At 34.4% G+C, this 22,900-nt stretch overlaps 3 protein-coding genes and 1 pseudogene across 3 annotated transcripts; 2 read left to right on the forward strand and 2 right to left on the reverse strand.

Annotated features, from left to right (window-relative positions):
- Positions 1-1,441: 1,441 nt before the first annotated feature.
- On the reverse strand, positions 1,442-3,386 carry LOC120271541 (annotated as a pseudogene).
- A 1,465-nt stretch (positions 3,387-4,851) lies between these two features.
- On the forward strand, positions 4,852-8,087 carry LOC120272607 (dnaJ homolog subfamily B member 13-like). The gene is made up of 3 exons (XM_039279475.1): positions 4,852-5,006; positions 6,580-7,107; positions 7,541-8,087. The coding sequence occupies exons 1-3, from the start codon at positions 4,954-4,956 to the stop codon at positions 7,986-7,988; spliced, it is 1,029 nt and encodes a 342-aa protein (XP_039135409.1). The 5' UTR covers positions 4,852-4,953; the 3' UTR covers positions 7,989-8,087.
- Positions 8,088-12,610: 4,523 nt separating this feature from the next.
- Positions 12,611-15,218, forward strand: LOC120272504 (4-coumarate--CoA ligase-like 6). Its single transcript, XM_039279341.1, has 6 exons — positions 12,611-13,680; positions 13,929-14,118; positions 14,361-14,506; positions 14,608-14,675; positions 14,754-14,856; positions 14,965-15,218. Exons 1-6 carry the CDS (start codon positions 12,658-12,660, stop codon positions 15,079-15,081), a joined length of 1,647 nt encoding a protein of 548 aa, XP_039135275.1. The 5' UTR covers positions 12,611-12,657; the 3' UTR covers positions 15,082-15,218.
- Positions 15,219-16,884: 1,666 nt separating this feature from the next.
- On the reverse strand, positions 16,885-22,211 carry LOC120272483 (secretory carrier-associated membrane protein 4). Its single transcript, XM_039279313.1, has 12 exons — positions 22,065-22,211; positions 21,728-21,826; positions 21,579-21,641; positions 21,453-21,486; positions 21,221-21,343; positions 20,055-20,117; positions 19,851-19,944; positions 19,243-19,288; positions 19,087-19,154; positions 18,294-18,342; positions 17,822-17,887; positions 16,885-17,244 (listed from the first exon to the last, which is right to left on the reverse strand). The coding sequence occupies exons 1-12, from the start codon at positions 22,122-22,124 to the stop codon at positions 17,212-17,214; spliced, it is 798 nt and encodes a 265-aa protein (XP_039135247.1). The 5' UTR covers positions 22,125-22,211; the 3' UTR covers positions 16,885-17,211.
- Between the last annotated feature and the right edge of the window lie 689 nt (positions 22,212-22,900).

A 22,900-nucleotide genomic window follows, 5' to 3' on the forward strand; every position in this document is an offset into this window, starting at 1 on the left:
ACAAGCACAAGAGGCTGCAGCTATAAATTACGCCTCGTAGGTTGACGGACTTACTACGAGGTTGTTTTTAGATGACCATGATATAGCTCCCCGAACTCAACAAAAAAACACATATCCCGATGTGCTTTTTTTCCGTCTCCTAAGTCTCTAGCATAATCACTATCGATGTAGGCAATAAGCTCATCTCCTCCTCCTTTTCTATAAAAAAATTCCAAACCCAGCAGTTCCTTTCAAATATCCGAAAACCCTTTTTCTGCTGCAGATGAAGCTCGATGAGGGAGTTTCCATGTATCTGCTAATTAGACTAACCACAAATGCTATATCTGGTCGTGTAGCTGTAAGATACATAAGACTACCCACTATTTGTTTAAAGTAAGTCTTATTTACTCGATCGACCTTTTTCCTCCTTCAGTAAGCAAACCCTGCCGAGATCAATTGGATTATGAGCAGGATTGCTTTTCCCGCCATGCCAAATCTTTTTAGCACCTCCAAAAGTATATTTCTTTTTGATCGATAAAAAATCCTAGTTGATCTCTCGCTCAATTTCAAGGCCAAGAAAAATACTTCATCTTTCCAAGATCTCGTCATATCAAACTCTTGCTTCATGGAATTTTTTTGAATTACGCAATCAATAGTTCATTATTGCCGAGTAACAAGAAGATCATCAACATACAAACTTACAATTAACATAGCTTCATCTTCTCCGACAAATAATATATGCTCATAGTCACACTTTTGTAAAACCTTCCTTTAAGAAATAGGCTTCTATACTGATTGTACTCAAGCACGTGGAGCTTGCTTTTTAGCCCGTGATAATGCCTTTTTTTCAATTTGTACACTTTCTGCTCACTTCCCTTCTGTACATATCCACATGGTTGTTCCACATAAACATCTTCTTGTAAATGACCATGTAAAAACGCTGACTTCACATCTAAGCTGGTAGATGCAGACTCAACTTTTTTTGAGTCTGCAAATCCGAGCACCAAACGAACTGTCTCCATCCGTGCTACAAGTGCAAAGACTTCGTGTAGTCTATCCCATACTCCCCGAGCATATCCCTTTACCACAAGTCTAGCTTTGTATTTATTGACTTCTCCTTTTTCATCAAATTTAGTTTTGAAGATCCACTTTACTCCAACTTTCTTTCCTCCTTCGGTAAACTCGGTTAATTCCCAAGTGTCATTCTTCTTTATTGCATCCATTTCAATGTCCATGGCTTTTTCTCCACTTCTCTTCCTTCAACGCATCTTGATAATGAATCGGATCAACATCGGCAAGCATCACTAAGTGAGCAGAATCATCATCGAAAAGCCCTTCACCAGACTTCATAGTTATTCATCCATATTGGTGGACGCCCTGCTTTCTACCTTCGGATCTTTCTTGGACTGAAGAACCAAGAGTTTCTTGTTCATTTATGACCGGGTTACGTGTTTTTCCTCAACTATTTCATTATCTCCACAATCCAAATCACAAAGTACACCTTGTTCATGTGTTTGATCCCACTCCCGTGTTTGTCTTCCTCGAATTTTACATCCCTGCTTATAATGATCCTTTTGGAAATTGGATCATATAGCCTATAAGCCTTGGACTCTTCACTGACACCTAGCAAAAACACACCGCAAACTCTTGTCATCCACTTTTAGTTCTTTTTGTTGTCGTGCACATGAGCATAAGAAATACAACCAAAAAAACTCAAGTAATCAACTGTTGGCTTTACTCCACTCCAAGCTTCTTCCGGAGTTTGATCTTTTACTGCTAAAGTAGGACTTCGATTTAACACATGAATAGCTCAATTTCATCGCTCCGGCCAAAAAAAGTCTTGGGAAGTTTTTTTCTCGGAGAGCATCTCACGAACCAAATTCATAATGGTTCTATTTTTTTCCTTTCAGCGACTCCGCTACATTGTGGTGTGTAAGCAGCTATCAATTGTCGTTGGATACCATTAGCAATACAAAAAAACTTGTAAATTCCTTGGATGTAAACTCTCCTCCACGATCCGTGCGCAAAACAATCGAGGAACAAGTTTGCTTCCTTTTTCAACTCGAACTTTAAAAGCTTCTAAAAAACAGCAAAAAAGCTTCTGTTTTTTCTCGCCAAAAAAATAAACCCATGTTTTTTTCTCGCTAAAGTCATCGGGTAAAAGTAAGTAAATACCTCTTATTGTCTGTTAGAGATAGGCTTGATTGGTCCACAAATATCAGCATGGACTAGCTGAAGAATTTGTGACGCTCTCCATGTACTCTTCCTTGGAAAAGAATCTCGTTGTTGCTTCCCCACCAAACAATCTTTACACGACTTCAAAGGAGACTTTTATTGATGGCAAACCATCTACCATTTTTTTTTTGAAGAGTCTGCAAGCCTTTGTGACTCAAGTGTCCATATCTACAATGCCAAAGCTGCATTTCATCCTCAGAATGGTGTGCTAAAAGCAAAGCGATGGCAAAGGAAGAGAAGTGGCACGCAATATGAACATTCGATTAGACCACATCATTGTCTCCATTATCGGACCTTTCTTAGGGATGAAATACCTTACATTTATCTTGTTGAAACATAATAGTCGAGCCTTTTTTTCTTGCAGTGCCCAATGCTCAAGAGATTATTTTTTTAAGTTCGGCACAAAAAAACACCCCCTGTGATGATCTCGCACAATTCCATTCACCTTCATTCTAATATTTCCCTTCCCTCGCAATGACAAAGGCTGGAATTATTGCCAAGCTTTTCATCGAATCTTTGTATTTTTTTCATCAAAAATCGAAAAAAATACTCTTCCTTCCCACACATGTGATTGCTACTGACCCGTAATCAAGAAACCATGTATCTTCATTAGTACCTTTATCAACATCCATATGTGCCATCAACAACATCTCTTCATGTGTTTCTGTATAATTAGCCTCTTTCTCCTTGCTTGAACATTCCCATTGAAAATGTCCAAGCTTGTGACGATTATAGCACTCCACCATAGCTTTGTTGAAACCTCCTCTGCCTCTATCACGTCCTCTGCCTCTACCACGTCCTTGTCTTCTTCCTCCATAAGAAATCTTCAAAGCATGTTCTTTTTTCATCATTGGAGCTCATGCGTTGTTCATGCACAAGCAAACTACTTTGCAATTCATCAATAGTCAATGTACTTGTATCTTTAGACTCCTCGATAGAAACGGATAATGTAATCAAACTTGGAAGTCATTGATCTCGGAATCTTTTCAACAACGACGAACATCTCCCTTATCTTCTCCATTAGCTTTCATCTTGTTAGCTATGGTAAGTACCCGAGCAAAGTACTCATTCACAGTCTCACCTGTTTTCATGTGCAATGTTTCAAACTCCTTTCGCAATGCTTGAAGATGAGCACGTTTAACTCGAGTGGTTCCCTGATATTTTTGCTTCATAGAGTCCCATATATCCTTTGATGTATCTTTTGTAAGGATTGTCTCTAGAATTGAGCGATCTAATGCCTGAAACAAATAGTTCTTAGCTTTCAAGTCTTTCAACTTTTGATCTTCATAGTGCTTCTTCTCTGTATCTGTGAGAACCACCCCTGTTGCCACCATAGGTATGCCATTCTCTACCAAGTTCCAGTACTCCTTTGACCGCAAGAAGTTTTCCATAAGCATTGCCCAATGATCATAATGGCCATCAAATTTAGGAATTGCCTACCGGATCGAACGAGTTATCTCGTCGCCATGAATTGCAATGACACGAAGATCGTCAGCTCGCTTTTTCTTCAATTAAAAACTCACCGCAACCTCTCTGATACCAAGTGTAAAGAATTACAAGAGTTTTTAAGAAGAAAAATCCCCACTTTTATTATCAACAACGATGGCTATATAAAAGCCTTACAAACCAACTAATTTAAATACAAAGAGATAAGAAACCATATCTAACAAACTCATGATATGCAAAAACTAATTTAATCAACATATTTATTGACTAAATCCTAATAATAATAGGGATTTATTAACAAAATCCTAACAATTAATAAGCTTATTTACAAAAATAAAAAATCAAGATAAAATATTTTGAAATTTTATTTTGCGTCTTAATTTAAAATATTAAAAATATAACCAAAATGATGTGGAAATCTTTGTCCTTTGCATCGTAGCATTTGGTATTTTAACTATTATTTTTTCATGATGCTTTTAAGCTTGGAAAAATATCATCCTAATAAATCAATTGTATAATAACTGTTTGATTTGGCGCCCAATCCACATAGATATTCATAGATAATTTAAGAGATATATATGTATGTATATCGTTTTATATGTAAATAAAATAATATCCATGGATATAAATCATAAAATAAATAGATTAAATCGGAATGATTTTGATTGTGATTTAATTTTTACTAAAATTATCCCATATTTATTTTATTCCTAATTTCTAATTATGAATTTATGGAATGATAGGATTTTGAAAAAAGAAAAATATGAAAACAAAAATAGCACAATTACATAACATTTTTCAAATTTTCAAAAATATCTTGTTATCCCTATTTTAATTTTACATTTCTTGCAGCACTCTAGAATAATATGCAAGTAATTATTAAACAAATTGTAATTACAGATTATAAATGATATTTTTTTTTTCGAAAATTAAAAATACATAATAATTTTAGAAAGTGTTTTTTTTTTTGAAAAGTGTAAATTCATTATTTTTCAGGAGTGGCAAGGAAAACCATCAAGAAATAAAAAACATATCTACTAAAATGGGTCCCACGAATTCTATTGGGCAGTATGTCTGGTCCCAATTGAAGGTCGGTTTTTTAGGTCTCTATTTCCTTTCGATGCTTCTCAAATCTTGTTTCGTTTTCCCTCTCTTTCTTTTCTCTTGCGAGGGTTAGGGTTTTGGGTTTTCATTTGGGATCGAATTGGGAGAACGGTGCTGGTTAATCACTTCAACATCCTGAAGGTTAGTTGGAACTCTACTGATGATGTTTATGAGGAGTTTGTGCTGTGAATGTTGCTGTTGAGGCAGGGGACGAGCTTGAGCAGAACTGTGAAGCTTACAAAGTAACAATTGATTCCTTTTTGATTTTTTTCTTTGTGTTTGTCTGTTATTGTTGATTTTCTCTGTTTTTTTGACAGGATTATATGTTTAGCAAAGAATTTTGAACTAAAATTTTGAATTTGATGGGTTTGGATTGCTTGTTGGAAGTACCAATCCATCCCTAGTTCTTCTTTGATCGGTTGCAAGCGGGGTTTAAGAAACAATCTCAAAACAAAAAATTAAGAAAAAAAAAAATCAAAATTTGGTTGTTTTGGATTGCTTTCTGGAAGCATCAATCCATCATTTTTTTTTTTGCCTGTTAGATTATATCTTTGTGTTGTGTTTGTTCTTGATGAATTTCTCCGTTTGATAGTGTGTAGGAAGAGTTTATAGGATTCAATGCTTAGCAAATTAGTTTGTATTAAAAGGAAAATCAAAATTGATGGGTTTGGATTGCTTTTTGGAAGTCTCAATCTATCCCTAGTTTTGTTCTTTTGTTTTTAGATTATTTGTTTGTGTTTTGTTTTGTCTTCATGAATTTATGTCTTTGGGGTGCAGGTAGAGTTTATAGGATTGAATACTTAGCACAACTTTTTGAACTGAAAATCAAAGTTTGATGAGTTTGGATTGCCTGTAGGAATTATCATCCATCTCTACTTCTATTCTTTTGCTTTTAGATAATTTCTTTATGTTGCGTTTTGTCCTTGATGAATTTCCGTGATGGGGTTCAGGCAGAATTTATATGATTGAATGTTTGACAAAGCATTTTAAACTTGAAGAGTCAAACTTTGATGGGTTTCAATTACTACTTGGAAGTATCTATTTATAAGTCTGATTTTTCTCCCTGCTGCTTCTTTCTTATAGCCTGTTGTTCTTGATGAATTTAGCTCTGTTTAATGGGTAGTAGGTGGGGTTTATAAGGTTGAATGTTTCACAAAGGATAAACTTTATTGGCTTGAGTTGCTTTCTGAATCAGCTTGAGGATTGTTGGATAACTCTAATAGTAATGGTTCCTATGTTTTGGAAATTTGAGTTCCTTGAAGTTGAAAGAAAAGAACGCATCTGGAATTTGGTTTCTTATTCATTTGATTTCCTGTATAAGATAGAATTCATGGTACTTACATAAATTCACTGGATTGGATTCCGGAGAATCTAGTTTGATTAACACTGCTATAAAGAATACTCCGATTGAAGCTTGTGCTTATTGCTTAAAGGGTTGCTTTTGTGAGTTGTATAATTTACATATACATGGTTTCTGGATTAATTAGATTTGAAAGAAAGGAATATGTTTATAAGTCAGTGTCACAGTGAACTTGTGAAGTTAAGGATGGTGGACTGAAGCAAGAACATATAAAAGAGTTTTAATTCAGCATTGTTTAATATTGACTTGAACTTATAATTTTCATCATGAACTTGTTTTGGACATTTAGTATATTTTTTTTGGATTTGCATTGTCCCTGTTTGAAATTTGTTTGGTAAATAGTTTTATCACTCTTTAGTTTTGGAATTATTTTGTTTTGAGTATTCATAGTTGTCTATAACGCTTTACATTTTGTGGCTTTCTTGCTTTAATCACATCAATATCTATTGGTCCAGGCCCCCCAAAATGAGTGCCGAATATGACCAATGCAGAGAAGAGGACTTGAAGGGAAAACCATGTTTGGGTTATAAGCGCAGAATGACATTCCTCAATGGGACAAATAGCTCAAGGAATTTTTGGTTCAGTTCACATGATAGTGGCAGTATGACTCCTCCTAACAGGGCAGGTACCTCAAGCAATTTATGTTTCAATCCAAGCTGTAAATGCAGTGCGTCATCCCCTAAAGGGACAAGTGGCCCAAGCAATTTTTTTTCTGATGAGATTAATGTGAAAGAAATGTTGGACTTCTGCAACCCGTTTGGTTCCGCCTGCTACAGGTTGATGAGTCCACTGCCTGAGCATGGAAACCTGTGGAAGTATGGAAATGTCTTTCAGACTTGCAGTGGAAGTGTTTCTCCAAGGGAATTTTGGCAACCTCAGCAAGCTCCGGATGTGTGGAGAACACTTGAGTGCAGCCTCGAGGAGCTTTACACTGGTTCAATCCGGCAGGAGATGATTACCAGAAATGTTGAGATTGATCATGGGTACACCATTATTTAAATATCCTTTTACTTACTAATCTATCTTTATAAATCAACATGGTGAGCTTAGGACAAATGTTTTATTGGAAGCAAGCTTTAGGCTTACCTCATTCCAAAATTTTTCAGCTAATCTCTTTAATGTCTTATGTTTTATGCTGTTGATGAATTCAGTAGTCACAATAAATTTTATGTTTTAATGTTCTGAAAATTTGAAGTTTAGATCAGAGGAAATTAGATACCGAGTTTTAGAAACAGGGAAAACAGTAAAATAAAACTCTCTTGATTAGATTTAGGATTGTATTTGCGCAAATTTGTAGTTATTTTGGAACTTTCAGATGATCTTTATAGTTATAAAGAAGGCATAGTCCTAGTAATTGCTTTTGTGTAGTCTTTAGACATTGGAGTTTCTTCACTGTGTTATCTTTCTATAATGCAGGAAAATACTGACTGAGACGAAGAGCTTGTCGATACATGTGCTACCGGGATGGAAGAGAGGAACCGTTATAACTTTCAAAGGTGAAGGGGATGCTCCTTTGAATCAAGTCCCTGCAGATGTCTACTTTTTCGTTGATGAGATGCCACATCCAATTTACAAAAGAGAAGGGCATGACCTTGTTGTTCAGCAGCATATTTCACTTACACAGTCACTTGCAGGAACCACCATCAACCTCACAACTCTCGACAACCGTAATCTATTAATCCCATTGACTGACACTGTAATAACACCTAATTACGAGCTCGTGATTGAGGATGAAGGAATGCCAATGGCAAGGCAAAAGGGCAAGAAAGGTTGCTTAAGGATCAGGTTCGAGGTGCAATTCCCGTCGAAGCTGACTCCAAACCAGGAGACAGATCTCAAAAACATCTTCGAGAAGGTTGATTAGGAGTCATAAAATGATAATTTTGACTTTTTTTTTTTTTGTTTATATTTTTGCTTGATGTTTTCCTTGCTCAGATTAACCAGTAGTCTATTCTGAAAGCAATGTGGGTGTTGACTTAGAAAAATTAGGTTGGTCAATGCAATAGATTTGAAAGTACTCTGCTGTCCATTGATTGGAAATCTTACATTATAAATTGATGATTGTGAATTGTCTTTGTGTTGGTAATCTCTTGTAAAACAGAAGTTTGTGTGCAGAAAACTCAATTACTGCAACTTGTGCAGATATTATAATATCAATTGCATTGACTTCATTTGTATCTTCAAAGCTTGATCAAAGAGATCCAAATGCTGAACACTCAAGTCTTGTTTGCAGGATCAACACTTATCCATTAACTTTATAATTCAGCATAACACAAACTTACCAGTTCAATGATCTCTGCTTAAATTATTGACTGAAAACAGAATTAGTATATAAAATTAGGTATAATCACCAAAATAGTCCATCTACTTTTCTCTCTCTTTCCTCTTGGTCCCTCTACTCAGAAATGCTCCCGACTAGTCCCTCTACTTTTGAAAATGTGCCCACTTAGTTAAAAATGCTCCCAACCAGTCCCTCTACTTTTAGAAATGTGCCCACTAAGTGGGCACATTTTCAAAAGTAGAGGGACTAGTCGGGAGCATTTCTGAGTAGAGGGACCAAGAGGAAAGAGAGAGAAAAGTAGAGGGATCAACTAGGGTATTATACCTAAATAAATTAAGGATAAAATTATATACTAAATGCCTTATTTAATGTAAAAGATAACACAGCATATCTATTTCATTCAAGATTTTCAACACAAACTAATCTTGCAATGAAGGCAAGTAATGATATAATCTAATGAAACTTTGAGCTATAGTATTCATGGCCACGTGGAGTTTCTTCTTTGAATCCCATTTAATTTCGCCAATCTTTTTATTATAGATTTCATAATAACTTGGATTTTAAACAACAATTGAATGCACTTTAATTCATTAATTACTTTTTGTATGGCATAATTAAACAGTTGATAAGCTAATTATTAGCCTGTCTACGAAAATCTCAATGCTTTTATTTTATTAGTTCTCTTGAATAAAGTGGATAAACCACAAATTTATTAATAAGAAAAGAAAGAAACAAAAAGAACAAAATACAGAAGTAAGAAAAACAAAAAACAACAAAAAAACAAAAAAACAAACCGATGACATAATAAAAATAAAAAGTCGGTATCCTCACCAGGGATGAGAATAGTAGTGAACAGGACTAGGATAAAAAAAGCAATAAAATGGAAAAGGAGGAAGATAGCGAGTCGAGGGCGTGAAGTCCACCATCCGGAGACGAGGCCGATCCCAGCCTACAAAAAGAGGCAGATCACTCCCGATGCGTGGTGTGCGCCATTTCACCGATGAGTGTCCGTGGATCCGGAGCTCGGGGAAGTTAAGAGAACGCTTGATCTTCCGGCAAAAGATCGGATGGTTCCTCGTCAAGAGGCACCGAGTCCGCAGTGATCCAAGAAAGAAGCATGTTAGTCGTCTTATGGAGTATAGAAGAAATTGATGAATATTTTTTTGGTTAAAAAAATACGATCTGCTATGCTTCTAGCCGGATGTTCCGAATATGGCTCTACAAAGATAGATCTGAGAGAGTCCTAGAGGCAGAATTTAAGGAGGGAATCCAAGTGGTCCAGATGTTGTAAACAGAGCATGGGAGAGTAGCAACATCTAACAAACCTTGGAAGAAGGACCAAATTCTCTCCGAAAACGAACAATTAATAAAAAGATGATCTACTGTTTCTGAGTTGTTATGACATCGAATACATGTGTCAGTAGCATTAGGATTGCAACTTTTAATAAAAAGATTATCTAGAGTAAGAATTTTTGTTTTTCCCGTGCAAGCCAACAAAAATAGTGTTATTTTTACTAGGGGTATTTGTCTTCCAGAATTTGGAATAAAGTTGACTGCGAATGCCTCCATCAATTAAGAAATTATAGAAAGATTTGACAGAGAAGGTTCCGTTATTATCAAGAGACCAGGTATAAGAGTCCTCTTGATCAATTGTACAGTCTGGAATAGAGTTCATTAATACGGTAAAGTCATCAACAGAGGTTGTCCTGAATGGATTACAACCGGAATTAATTAAATGTATAAATTGTCTTAAAGTAATCCAAGGATAAGAGCAGTCCAAGAAAAGTGATGTCCAACGGTCTTTTGGGGATTGACCTTCAAGCCATTTATCAAACCAGAATAGAGTTTTGTTACCATTTCCAATTGATTTGGATATGCAGAATCGAAAGGAGGGTAGAATGGTATTAATTCCAGCCCAGAAGAAAGATTTATTTTTTGGTGGATGATGATATAGAATATCAGGAGCATCTCTTATCACATAGTTTGCAAAGACAATTTTTGTCCAACAGGAGACCGGCTTGGTGATGAGCTTCCACCACCACTTTCCTAATAAAGCATTATTGAATATCTGGAGGTCAAGGATACCCCAACCGCCCATGCAACGGGGTCTACAAATTCTTTTCCAGGCAATCAACCTTATACCCTTAGACCCCAGATCTGAACCCTTCCAAAGAAAGTCTCTCCTAATTTTATCGATTTCAAGGATTACCCAAGTCGGTAATTTGAAAATGTACATCCAGAGATCGGGAGAGAAGATAAAACAGAGTTGATGAGGGTAAGACGACTCCCCAAGGGAAAGATAATTTGCTTTCCATGAAGTGAGCCTAGAACGAATGGATTCGATTAACTTTGTCCGGGCCTTATCGCCTAGGGTCTTCGACCGTGAGTGGTATACCCGTGTATGTGATTGGGAGACAATCTCGCTGCAATTAAGTATTCTAGCTGAGGAAAAAAATGTGGTTGGTAACCAAAGTTAGTGGAATACATGCAGCTTTTAGAATAATTAATTGAAAGACCGGAACAACCTTCAAGAGATAAAGTATTAATTTGATAATTTTAAGGTCTTCATGCCCTCACCGAGAAAAATCGGAAGATCGTCTCGCATATTGTAGTCGATGGATCGTCGTTTGAATGATCAAGTTGAACTCCAACTAATACTTTAGAATTGATAGCATGGGTAAACATAGCACTAAGAGTATCGACCGCTAAAGCAAAAAGCGAGAGGGAAAGAGGGTCACCTTGTCTTAACCCTCTTTTTGCATCGAATATAACCTTGAGGTGAACCATTAATTAGTATTTGAGTTTTAGCAGTTGAGAGAATGGTGTGTATCCAAGAGATCCAACGATTGCCAAAACCTCTTGCCCTTAGAATCTCAAGAAGAAAATTCCAGTCTAGAGAGTCAAAAGCTTTAGCAAAGTCCACTTTAAAGGCAAAGCCAAGGAGTTTCTTTTTTTGAAGATTAAAAATCACTTCTTGGGCAGCGATTATGTTATCTGCAATACATCTGCCCTTTATGAATCCAGATTGAGAATTGTCAATTAGATCCCCCATCTTATAACTCAGCCTAGTTGCAAGAATTTTGGAAATGATTTTACAAGTAGAGTTAATAAGACTGATGGGTCTAAAGTCGGAGACCTCAGTAGAAGCATTTGATTTGGCAATAAGAGCAATGTGAACCCAATTAATTCGTTCAAAATTAATGGAGCCATCATAAAAATCATGACACAAGTTGATGAGGTCCTCCTGAATAAGGTTCCAGTGTTTGGACTGTATGGAAAAAAAAAATTACTTTAAAAAAAAAACTGTCATGATCTACTTATTATCTGTCTTCATGATTAGAATCCAAACAAAATATATTTAAAATAAAATTCAAATCTCAACTTTAAATATTATCTAATTTTTTTTTTAAAATGTTTTACACCATATTAAAATACAGGAAAATAGTTTCCTAGTGCTTAATTTTTTTTTAATAAATTTTAAAATTACGATATTTCTAGTTCATGAATTATATAACTAAATGTTCATTTTGATTCATGAATTATTACAAATGTTGGTGTTTTGCATGAGTAAATGTTTATTTTGTTTCATTAATTCACCTCATTTTATTTATTTATTTATTTAATTATTTAAAATTTTCGCAATATAGATAAGCACAATGTTATGCTTTAATCATAAATTGGGATTAGCTTTTGGAAAACCTAGAAATGTTTGTTTATAAGTTAAGCACTTCTGGATTAAAAAAAAATCATTTGTATTGGATTTCTGCAAAAGCAGAAGCTGTTTTTCAGAAGCAGTTATGACCAACTTCTAAAAATATTGTTTTTTTCACTTAGCTTTTATAGAAAAACTAATCCAAACACAACATATAAAAAAAAATTACTTAATTTATTCTGGAGAAGTATTTTTTTTAGAAACATTTTTATTAAAAAAATACACTATTTTTTAGAAGCCAGTCCAAACAAGGACTAATTACTCTATTAATTATTAGTGCGATGGTGGCTCGGTAGCTCATTTAGAACCCATCGCTTTCCCCAGTGATTTTTAAAAAATTAGTGAGTTTAAAAAAATAAAAAAATAAAAAAATAAAAAAAAGGATAATAAAATTTCCACCTGATCTCTCTTGATTCCCTCCAAATTCAACTGTTCTTCCTCTATAAAATGCCACCAACATGGCATGATCTCATTATCTCCATTGTTCGCAAAAGTGAAACCCTAGAAACAGATTGAGAGAGATCCTTCTCCCCTACAACAATGGCTGAAACCCTAACCCAAAAAACCACCCCTTCAGGGTTCTCCACCTTCACAGGCATCTACAGTAGCTTAAACCCTCCAAGAACCCTCCCCAAAGCACCATTCTTGGACTTGGTCTCCTTCCTCTTCTCTCACAGCCATGGAGGCCACACTGCCCTTGTGGACTTCTCCTCTTCCTTCTCAATCTCGTACCAACAACTCCAAGCAATGGTCCAGTCATTAGCCTCTGGATTACAGAGCATTGGTGTCTCAAAAGGTGATCTTGTTCTGCTCCTCCTCCCAAACTCTGTCCTTTTCCCTGTCATTCTTTTGGGGGTTCTCTCAATTGGTGCCATTGTCACTGCCATGAACCCTCTCAGCAGCCAAGAAGAGATTAAGAAGCAAATAGACCATAAAAACCCTGTCTTGGCTTTCACATCCATTGATTCTATGAAGAAAATAAATGGTTTTGGCTTTCCGGCTATCGCCGTGCCTGAAAACCTCTCCTGTGTCTCTGGTGCTTTTGATGAGTTCTTTAGAATTCTCTGTTGTGATTCTAAACCTGCTCCGAGGCCGGAAATTTTGCAAACCGACATTGCGGCGATACTCTATTCTTCTGGTACATCAGGGGCTAGTAAAGGTGTTGTCTTGACACATGCCAATCTTATAGCAATGGTTGAGCTTTTTGTTCGGTTTGAGGCTTCACAGTATGAGAGGGAGGGTTGTGAGAATGTTTATCTTGCTGCTATTCCTATGTTTCATGTGTATGGATTGTCTCTTTTGGCAATTGGATTGCTTTCCCTCGGTTCGAAGGTTATGGTGATGAACAAGTTTGTTATAAAGGATGTTGTTATGGCCATTGATGCATTTAAGGTCACTCATTTCCCTGTTGTTCCTCCGATTTTAGGAGCTCTTATTAGAGCGCAAGCCGGGAATGGCTGCAAGTTATCGTCTTTGATTCAGGTTTCAAGTGGAGCTGCTCCTCTTAGCAAGAAAATCATCAATGATTTCCTCAAGGCTTTTCCTCATGTTGATCTCATTCAGGTGAATTTCTTTAGCTCTTAGTTGTATGCGTTTTGATTTCAATTTCTCGGTTTTATGTTGTGTTTGGATTCTCATTAGAAAACAAATTTCTTCACACAAAGTTACAAATCAATCAAGAAATCAATTTTGTAACCTGATTTTTCTTTTATGATGTGTCGTATTATTAATGATTGGCATTGAAGTTCTTACTAATTGTGCATTTGTTAGATTGCTTGAATTTCTGCTGATTTTCATTTAGCGGAATTCAGGGTTATGGTATGACAGAGTCTACTGCTGTCGGAACTCGCGGTTTTAATTCTAAAAGTCTTAAAAAATATACTTCAGTTGGACTTTTAGCTCCAAATATGCAAGCCAAAGTGATTAGTACAAAAACTGGATCCTGTTTGCCCCCCGGCAGCAGTGGCGAATTGTTGTTACGAGGTCCGGCAATAATGAAAGGTATCGTCGAGTCTTTTCTTATGATATTCCCAAAAAAAAAAAAAAATTCTATTTCTAGATTACACATCTACTATGCTTATGTTCTTGTTTATACAAAGCAATATATCATGCAGTTGTTTCTGAAATTCAAATCTATGTTATATGAATCTATTATGAGCCATCAAGATTGTTAACAGGATTTAAATCTTAATCTTTGTAAATAATATTTCTAGGTGATCTTTAAATGTTAATGTCTCTCACAGGATACTTAAACAATGAGAATGCCACTAAATCAGCGATCAATGAAGATGGTTGGCTAAAAACTGGTGATTTTGCATATTTCGACCAGGATGGTTATCTACATGTATTGGATCGCTTGAAGGACACAATTAAATACAATGGTTTCCAGGTAAAGTATACTGAATTGAAGTTGTATCCACTGAAAAATGAAATAATAAAGCAAATTATTCGATTAGTTCAAGTCTTATTAGTGTTTTGTCTTCGGTGCAGATAGCTCCAGCAGATTTGGAAGCTCTGCTGATTTCACACCCTGAGATTCTTGATGTAGCAGTGACATCGTAAGATAATACGAACTTTTAAGCAACCAAATGACGAAAGATTCCCGACTTAGTTTCTGTTGTTTTTTTGGTTTGCAGTGCCGAAGATGAAGAAGCCGGTGAGATTCCGGTGGCCTTTGTAGTAAGGATACCTGGTAGTGCAATCTCCTCTGATGAAGTAATAACATATGTTGCTAAAAGGGTAATCTAATTTCATTAGAATCAATCATTTTCTTTTATTTGTTTTTGATAAAATTTTGGAGAATGCTGGATTGCTAATTTGTTGTTCAAATGTAATAAATATATGTAGGTGACTCCTTATAAGAAGGTGAGAAGGGTTGTGTTTGTGCAATCAATTCCCAGATCTCCTGCTGGAAAAATACTCAGGAGAGTACTGAGGAACAACAATGGAGGTTCAAGGCTTTAAGATCATAATCATAATCATAATTAATGGTCCTTCAAACATGAGTATTGATGTTATTTTCATTCATAATTCATTCATGATAATAAAAAAATTCCATCTTGATGCTGTCAAAATAATGGTTGAATTTTGTTTTTATTAAAAGTAAGAGATTTTGGAGATGATTTTCTTCTGTGGAAAAAATTCTGGCATGGGAATAAATTATAGAAATTACTTGTTTCTCATGGTTATTTTTCAGTCTCTATTTTTTCTTTGAAGTAATATTCTTTTTCACATATATGTTTTTTTATTATTTATTATTTATTATTTATTTTTTTATTTTTTATCTCAAATCATAAAATACTTTTCATTTCAGAGTTCTTGGTTGTCAGGACATGGATATATTGATTTAATATAGTTCGAACTGATAACTATAAAGAAAAAAGGGGGTACATTAGAAGTTATTCTCTTTAGCAACCAAGAACACAAATGAAATTATTTAGACATTATCATCATCCTAAACCAGTTAAAAAATTATTTAACAATTCTATTTAACAAGACTTAACACTGAAATTATTTAGCCTCTTACAATGCTAGATAGCTATATGGAAAGCTGTTTTTGTTTTCAAAAATTTTGAAAACAAAATTTATATTAAAAAAAAGATTTTCAACTATTGGTGGTCAAACAGACACCGATCATCAAAGATGGGTCGGCAATGACGGAACGGCATGTGACCGGTTGTTAAAGATTATCTAAATAGTAGTGGTGGGCCACTTATAATTGATGGGCAGTGGTGAAATGTCACTGATCAATCGGTAATAATCGACGAACACTAATCATCTGAGTTAAGACAGTTGACTGTCGCGTACAAGTAGTCGCTGAATACCAGATTTTTTATTTTTAATATTTTTATATATTTATATTATAATAAAAAAATATAAAAAATTTTATTTAGTAATGCGGCTTAATTTTGTTTACTAAGATAAAAAAACTTTATAAAAAATATAAATATATAAATATGAGAAAAACAATAACGCTTTAATCAAACTTGTCTTGCGTTTCAATACAACTTTGGTATCAAAGGATATTTTTATATTTAAAAAATTAACAATAAAACAAAACCAAAACAATCCGACCCATTAACATTTCTATTCAATCTATTGTGACCATTGGCACTGGCTGACTCCTGTCTTAACCATTATAAATGCCAACTTCTAAACATTTTACATATACCAAATTATTTATCCACCAAACTAATTATTTTAGCTTACTGAATAGAGAGAAACACACAAAATGAATAATATAAAAAAAAAACTAAATATTCTTAAAATTTATTAGTAATGAACAAATAATCCATATAAAATTAAGATATTCAAAAAAAAAAAACCATAATATTAAATAAAAAATACATGTTATAAAAATGTAATAAATCGACAATAAAGTCTACATTATATAAAATAAACTTAAAAATAAAACTATCATAAATTCAAATACTGCAGAGACTGCTTTTGAAGTTCAAAACTTACAAGAAATTATAATTAATTTTCCCTATAATTTATAATTCAAAATATTTTCGTATTTTCCGTGAAACATTAAAATGGACTTAAAATAGGATATCAAGGAAACAGTGCACATCATAAAATACAAAAAACTTGTGTTGTTGGCCCAGCTGCCTGCCCTGGTTGGTTGCAGGTCGCATACATAGTACATAATGCCTTTTTAAAAGCTCTCACCAGAATTCAGATGTGAACATGAACAACAGATCTTGCAGCGATAAACCTGTCATCTTAACAAGCAGATAGACACACTTTTCCCACTTTGACGCCATGTGATCCAATAATAGTATTAGAGAGTGCAGAAATGCATACAACATCTTACATGATTTGGTAAAAAATAAAATGAGTAACAACCAGAATGCAAAGATCAAAGAGCAGAGTATGGCAATTCTAAGGAACGCCAATTGAATGAAAATTATCTTGATATGGACAAAGAGAATAAAAGTAAACATGGTAAATTGAGGGGACTGACCCACTCCCAAAATCGACAGAATCTCCTATATTCACATCAAACACAACCGGTTGAATGAAGGAAAATATTAAATGTTCGTACTTTCTGCTACTCAGCCGCATTTTTGAACTTTCACCCAAGCCTCATCTTCATTTTTGTCCTCTGAAATACATGTAAACTTTCTGCAAGAAATAATTGAAAAACAAAGTGGTCATTGTTTGAGCTAGAACTCATAATAATAGATCTTTTATGCAAAAGGAGAGAGAAATTAGCACCAGAAAATAATCAACTTTTAAGCATCTAAGTATTTCTTGTCATTTTCTATTAACAAGCAAAACATTTAGGTGAGTCTTCTTTTCAACAATAAGAGTGAGGGCAAGCAAACTTGCAAACAGAACCAAACAACTAAAGATTCCTTCAACTCATATATCTACACATCCACATTTCATGAATCTTGGTAAAAGGTATTTCTAAGTATTATATACATATGCGCATGCCCACATATCATGAATCTTGGTAAAAGGTATTAGGTACTTCTGAGTATCATATACATATCTACATGTCCACAATTCATGATTCTGAGTAAAAAGTATTTGTAAGTATTAAGGAATGTAAGGCACAGAACCATTTGTAAAATAACTACTACATTCATAGAGAAAAACTCAGAAAGATTCACAATTTACATGCACTTTAACCTAAACAACTTGAAGCAGCAAAATATGCCTTACTGTTATACAGTAAAAAGGTTATGGAACAAACCTGAAGCACCCACAAGCTTAATAGTGTCTCCAAGCAAAAGAGACCAAACCCAATCAAGTAGAATATCTGCAGTGCAATTAAATAAATAAATATAGTCAAACCTTTCATAAAGAATATATGGCCAGTTCTAGCACATAATATAAATCTGAGGATTAGAGATATGAATAATATAAGAAATCCAAAGACTACTCATTCAACTTATTGGCGAAAATCAAGATAAGGATACCTTGGAGGTTCATCCATGGACAATCCATATCACCCATCATTATTAAATTTGAAAACTAAACTTTAAGTAAGCAGGCATAAGCTTTCACTCATTAAATTGAACTATTCCAAAATTGAAACCACACTCGAACTAATGCACATTAAACATTGATCATCATCACAAATAAAATCGGTAACAACAACCTAATCTAATTTATATTATGCATAACAATAACACTGAGAAAAACTTGTTCAAAATTTAACTTACCCCAACCAAAACATGATCTGAGAATGTATCAATTGCTGCTAGAATACCCCTGGTCACAAAAAGAAGAAAAGGGATCAATTTCACTTAAAATTTTTACCAATAAGAAAATCATGAATAGAGCATGTTAACACTGTTGACCTAGAAATTGATTAAAACCCAGCAATCTAATCAAATTGTCAAATTGTCGGTGGTTGCATTATAATCGAGCCAAATTTCTAATGCATACGACTTGATAGATTCCCTCACTCTGGTGGCCACCAAATCCTTTTCTCAGCTTCTTGGCCCTTTGACAATTGACACACATGTTTTTTAAATACTTCATGCTTCCAAGTCTTAGAAATTTGGAACCAACTTGAGAAAGATAGTGTGAAACTAATGTGCTCATAGACTATGTATGATTAAGGGATAAGTTTTACTCCCCCAATCAAACAACTTGAGATAAGTTATAAACATATATATTTTTTTAAATTTAACTTTTAAAATTAATATATTTAATAGTTAATTTTTTTAATCTAAATTTTAATAAATATTCACTATCATTTTAAAAAGTAACTTTTTCATCGTATTCAGTTAAACTTAGTTGATCTCAAATAAAAACTCTCTCCAACCCAATATTTAAAAATATTTCCTTAATTCCACATTATTATCTCCAAACCGAACACCTACATCAAGTTTTCACTTCATAAAGATATACTTCAATATTTATCTTCATATATGCCCAGTTTATCAACACACACAAAAAAAAAAAGAAGGTAATTTCTGATTTAAATAAAGTAACTAGCTAATGCCTTACGTCAATGATTTCCCATGGAATACAATTGGAGGAGCTATAGCAGCCACAATACAGAAACCAATATGGAGCTGCACCATGATAAAATTGGTGTCACAAACAAATTAACAACTAAGATTATAATATTGGAAGCACAGAGTCAGCTAGACAAGAACTCACCAGGTAAAACAAGAAGAACCAGCCAAACTTAAATGCACTGTCAGTCCTGTTTGCCAAAATAAAAAAATTGAGCAATGAAGGAATAAATAAACTTCCTGTAGTTCAGGCTATAGTAAAAAGTTTTTGACTTAAAGCAACAAAAAGACTATAATCATCGGATGGTCTAAAATTATCAGTAGTTATCATCAGTGCATCATGACCTTTCTAATACGGAAAGCCATACTATTAAGAGTTGTAGTGGACACATTTTTCTCAATAAGAAACAAGAATATTTTCTTATTTCTCTAGTGTGAAATATCGTTGGCATAAAAGTGAGTTACACTATGTTCCAAATGAAGCTTCATACATTCTTTACGTGCTATATTGATGTCCAGATGAATCATCAAATTAAACTCTGAAGACTTCTCCACAATATGCATGCCTAAATTCATTAAATTAGCTAATTAAGTTTCTTTAAATCATGTTGTGTGCCAAGCATTCAAATTATTTAGTCTACCTCCAAACAAAGAAAATCTTAATGTAACATCAAACCAGAGCGCATTGAAGGAAATATCACTAGTGTCAAGGTAATTACACAACTTCCATTGATGGCATGATAATAACAATACCTCATAGCTCTGTACAGGGGTCTGTACCACAGCACATATGACAAAGGACATCCAAGCAATGCATAGATTATTGCAAGGAAAAATATCTTGACGCCTGGACACAAGAAATCCATCATGCACATCAAAATGGGACATGAGCATTCTAAGAACACACTCTGTAAAACAAAGTAATTTACATGAACAAGAATTTACAACAGAACTTACCTCCCCCTCTAATCCAACAAACAGTAACAGCAATCACATTAAATGCAAGGCATAGGACTATGCCTGCATGAAAATATTCATAGTCAATATCATAAAGTAATGCATAAACACAAGATTTTTATTGGAAACCTGCTGTATTTATCAAAAGAGTAAGAATACAGAAATCCACCAGTCATTGTGCAGTAGTAGTACAAGGCATTATAAGGATTGTCCTAAAGGCCCTTCTATGACTAAGCTATATGTAGATTAGAATGAAAATAATAAATCAAGCAATAAACAAAGTTAATATCCACATAATATAGGCCTTAGAACAACTGGCAGCTAGAAGAAAATTGCAGAGGAATCCAGAAAGAGTTAGATGCAAACCACAAAGACACAAATATATCACAACCACACACAAACCTCCTAGATGAAAAGCAGAGTATATAAAATAGTTGAACTATGGCAGAAGCAGGTTGGATGATATTGAGTTGGGTAAAAATAGAAGTTTCGATATCTAAGCTCTATAATCCAAGAGGACAGGACCTTATGACAATGTTAACGGGTGTTTTTGAAGTTTTATGTGATCATAAAATGCCTCTTAGAATGAAAGATAAGTTTTATAAAACTGTTGTTCAGCTAGCTATAATGTACGGGCCAAAATGTTGGGTGATTAAAAAACAACATTTTTTGGACGTGGCTGAAATGAGAATGTTAAGATGGATGTCAACTATTACTCGAAAGAACTAATTAAAATATGAATAAATTTGAAATAAATTAAGAGTGACACCTATGACTGATAAGTTAAGAGATAATCGAATACGATGGTATGGGTATGTCCTTAGACGACCTGTAAATGCCCTCATAAAAAAGATTAAAGCTCTTCAAGTGAGGTCGTAGAAAAGGAAAAAGATAAGACTTTTTCCTAAATGTTTCACAGAAACTTTATATAATGATATAGTAGAACTTGGTAGTCTTTTGGCTCTTGATAAAGCAACATGAGAGGAAAAAATTCATGTAGCTAACTCCAAATAATCAGAACTAACAGGTGTTGTTGTTGTCGTCTTCGTCAAATGAACTAGTTGAACTAAAGCTGTGCTAAAGTTCTTAAAATTGAACTGTGTGTGCACGAAATGAAAATTGTTCGTGTAATATGACCGAGTAGAAGTGCCCTATATAGCACATACCAAGCCAGCTTGCAAATGCCAAATATTGCAACCGTTGAGCATGAACCGGTATCTCTTTGGCAATATCATGATGAATAATCGGAAAAAATGGCGGCCAGTTTTTGTCATCAGTCGGTACTCCAGCTGCATAATCCATTATTCAAATTCAATGAGAACAGCAATTGTTATTTCCCACAAGTGAAATATCCACACATTTACAAACACAGCCTGCAAATGAAACTTCATACTGCACCTCTAGTCAAAGCATCTTCCCTTCGTTTTATATCCTACAACAACAAATCAATCATGCATCAAGATAATCCCTGATTAATCTAACATAGAACAGATACAAAAAGAAAAAGCATAAATATCTAAAAACCTCTTCTCTCCTCCTCAAATCAGCTTCCCAAGTAGCAATTTCCCTTTCCTTCTTCCTGGGATCCTGCACACCCACCCCCCAAACAATGCCTCACTATCAACCACTACAACACAAACAAATCAATCGATAAAACAGTAAGAAATTCATACATTCATTGTATCGAGTGGTATGTCCACAGTAGCATCATGCTTGCTACCAAAACCCAGCCGCTCCGCAGCCTGATGCAACCGCGATTTCGGCGCAGAATTCTGCCATAATAAACACCAAAATCAAATCAAATCAAACAAGCAAGATCGAAAACTCCATCGAGATCCAAAGCCATCAGAATCGCCGCCTAAACCCAAACCATAAAAAAAACCACTAGGGTTTACCAAACCCTACCATTTTCCACTCACCAAATCACAGATCCAGAATCAAAACTTCAATTCAACAAACAAATACACCAAAAATCATTAAAAAGCAAAAAAATTGGATCAAAGGGATTACCGCTGCAAACGGATTGACGTTGTCCTCCTCGAAAGGATTTGGATCATCACGGCGAGCCATCTCAATTCGATTCGCGAGAAGTTGTTTTCCAAAGCGGTTGCAATTTGCAAAGCACGGAAGTGATTTTACACTCCGCTTTCCTTTCTTTCTTGGAGGTGAAGGAGAACAAGTGTGGCCCTTTTATATTAGGCCGGCTTTCCGAAAACACCACTCCGAAAGCGTTGAATTTACGACGACGCCACTGTGGCTTTTGTGCTGTCGGTTAGTGTTTAGTGGAGCCGATAACCAGAAAGGTAGGGTATGTAAATTTGAGAATTAGGAAGGGATAATTTGGGTATTATGGTGATTCGATGGTTACAAGCTGGGTGTGCTGACGTGGAAATAAATCCCTTCTTTTTTTTTAAATTATTTTAATGTGATTCGATTTTTGAATTTTAAAAAATCCCCTCCAAATCTTGGTCTCTTTGGTCCATCATCTTCCAACATAATTTATTCAACTAATAATATTCACATATTATATATATATATAATTACTGATTTTAATGTGAAAGTATTTAATTTTTGGTAGATGTTCATTAGGTGAACTCTATATTTAATTTATAAGAAAACAGTTCAAATAAGTTACGATAAAATTTTTTATTTCAAAATAATTGTTGTACAAAGGTAATATTTACTTATTTATTTTTTTCATTTTTTTACCTTTTCAATTTTTCAAGTTATATAAGATAACATTTGATTAAATATAATTGGAAACTCAGGTGGATTTTACATTACACTGTATTTGCATATCTTTATATTTGAAACTACAAAAAAAAAAAAAAATTTAATTTAATGTT

This window comes from Dioscorea cayenensis, chromosome 11, assembly GCF_009730915.1.
Source record: "Dioscorea cayenensis subsp. rotundata cultivar TDr96_F1 chromosome 11, TDr96_F1_v2_PseudoChromosome.rev07_lg8_w22 25.fasta, whole genome shotgun sequence".
Lineage (NCBI taxonomy): Eukaryota > Viridiplantae > Streptophyta > Magnoliopsida > Dioscoreales > Dioscoreaceae > Dioscorea > Dioscorea cayenensis.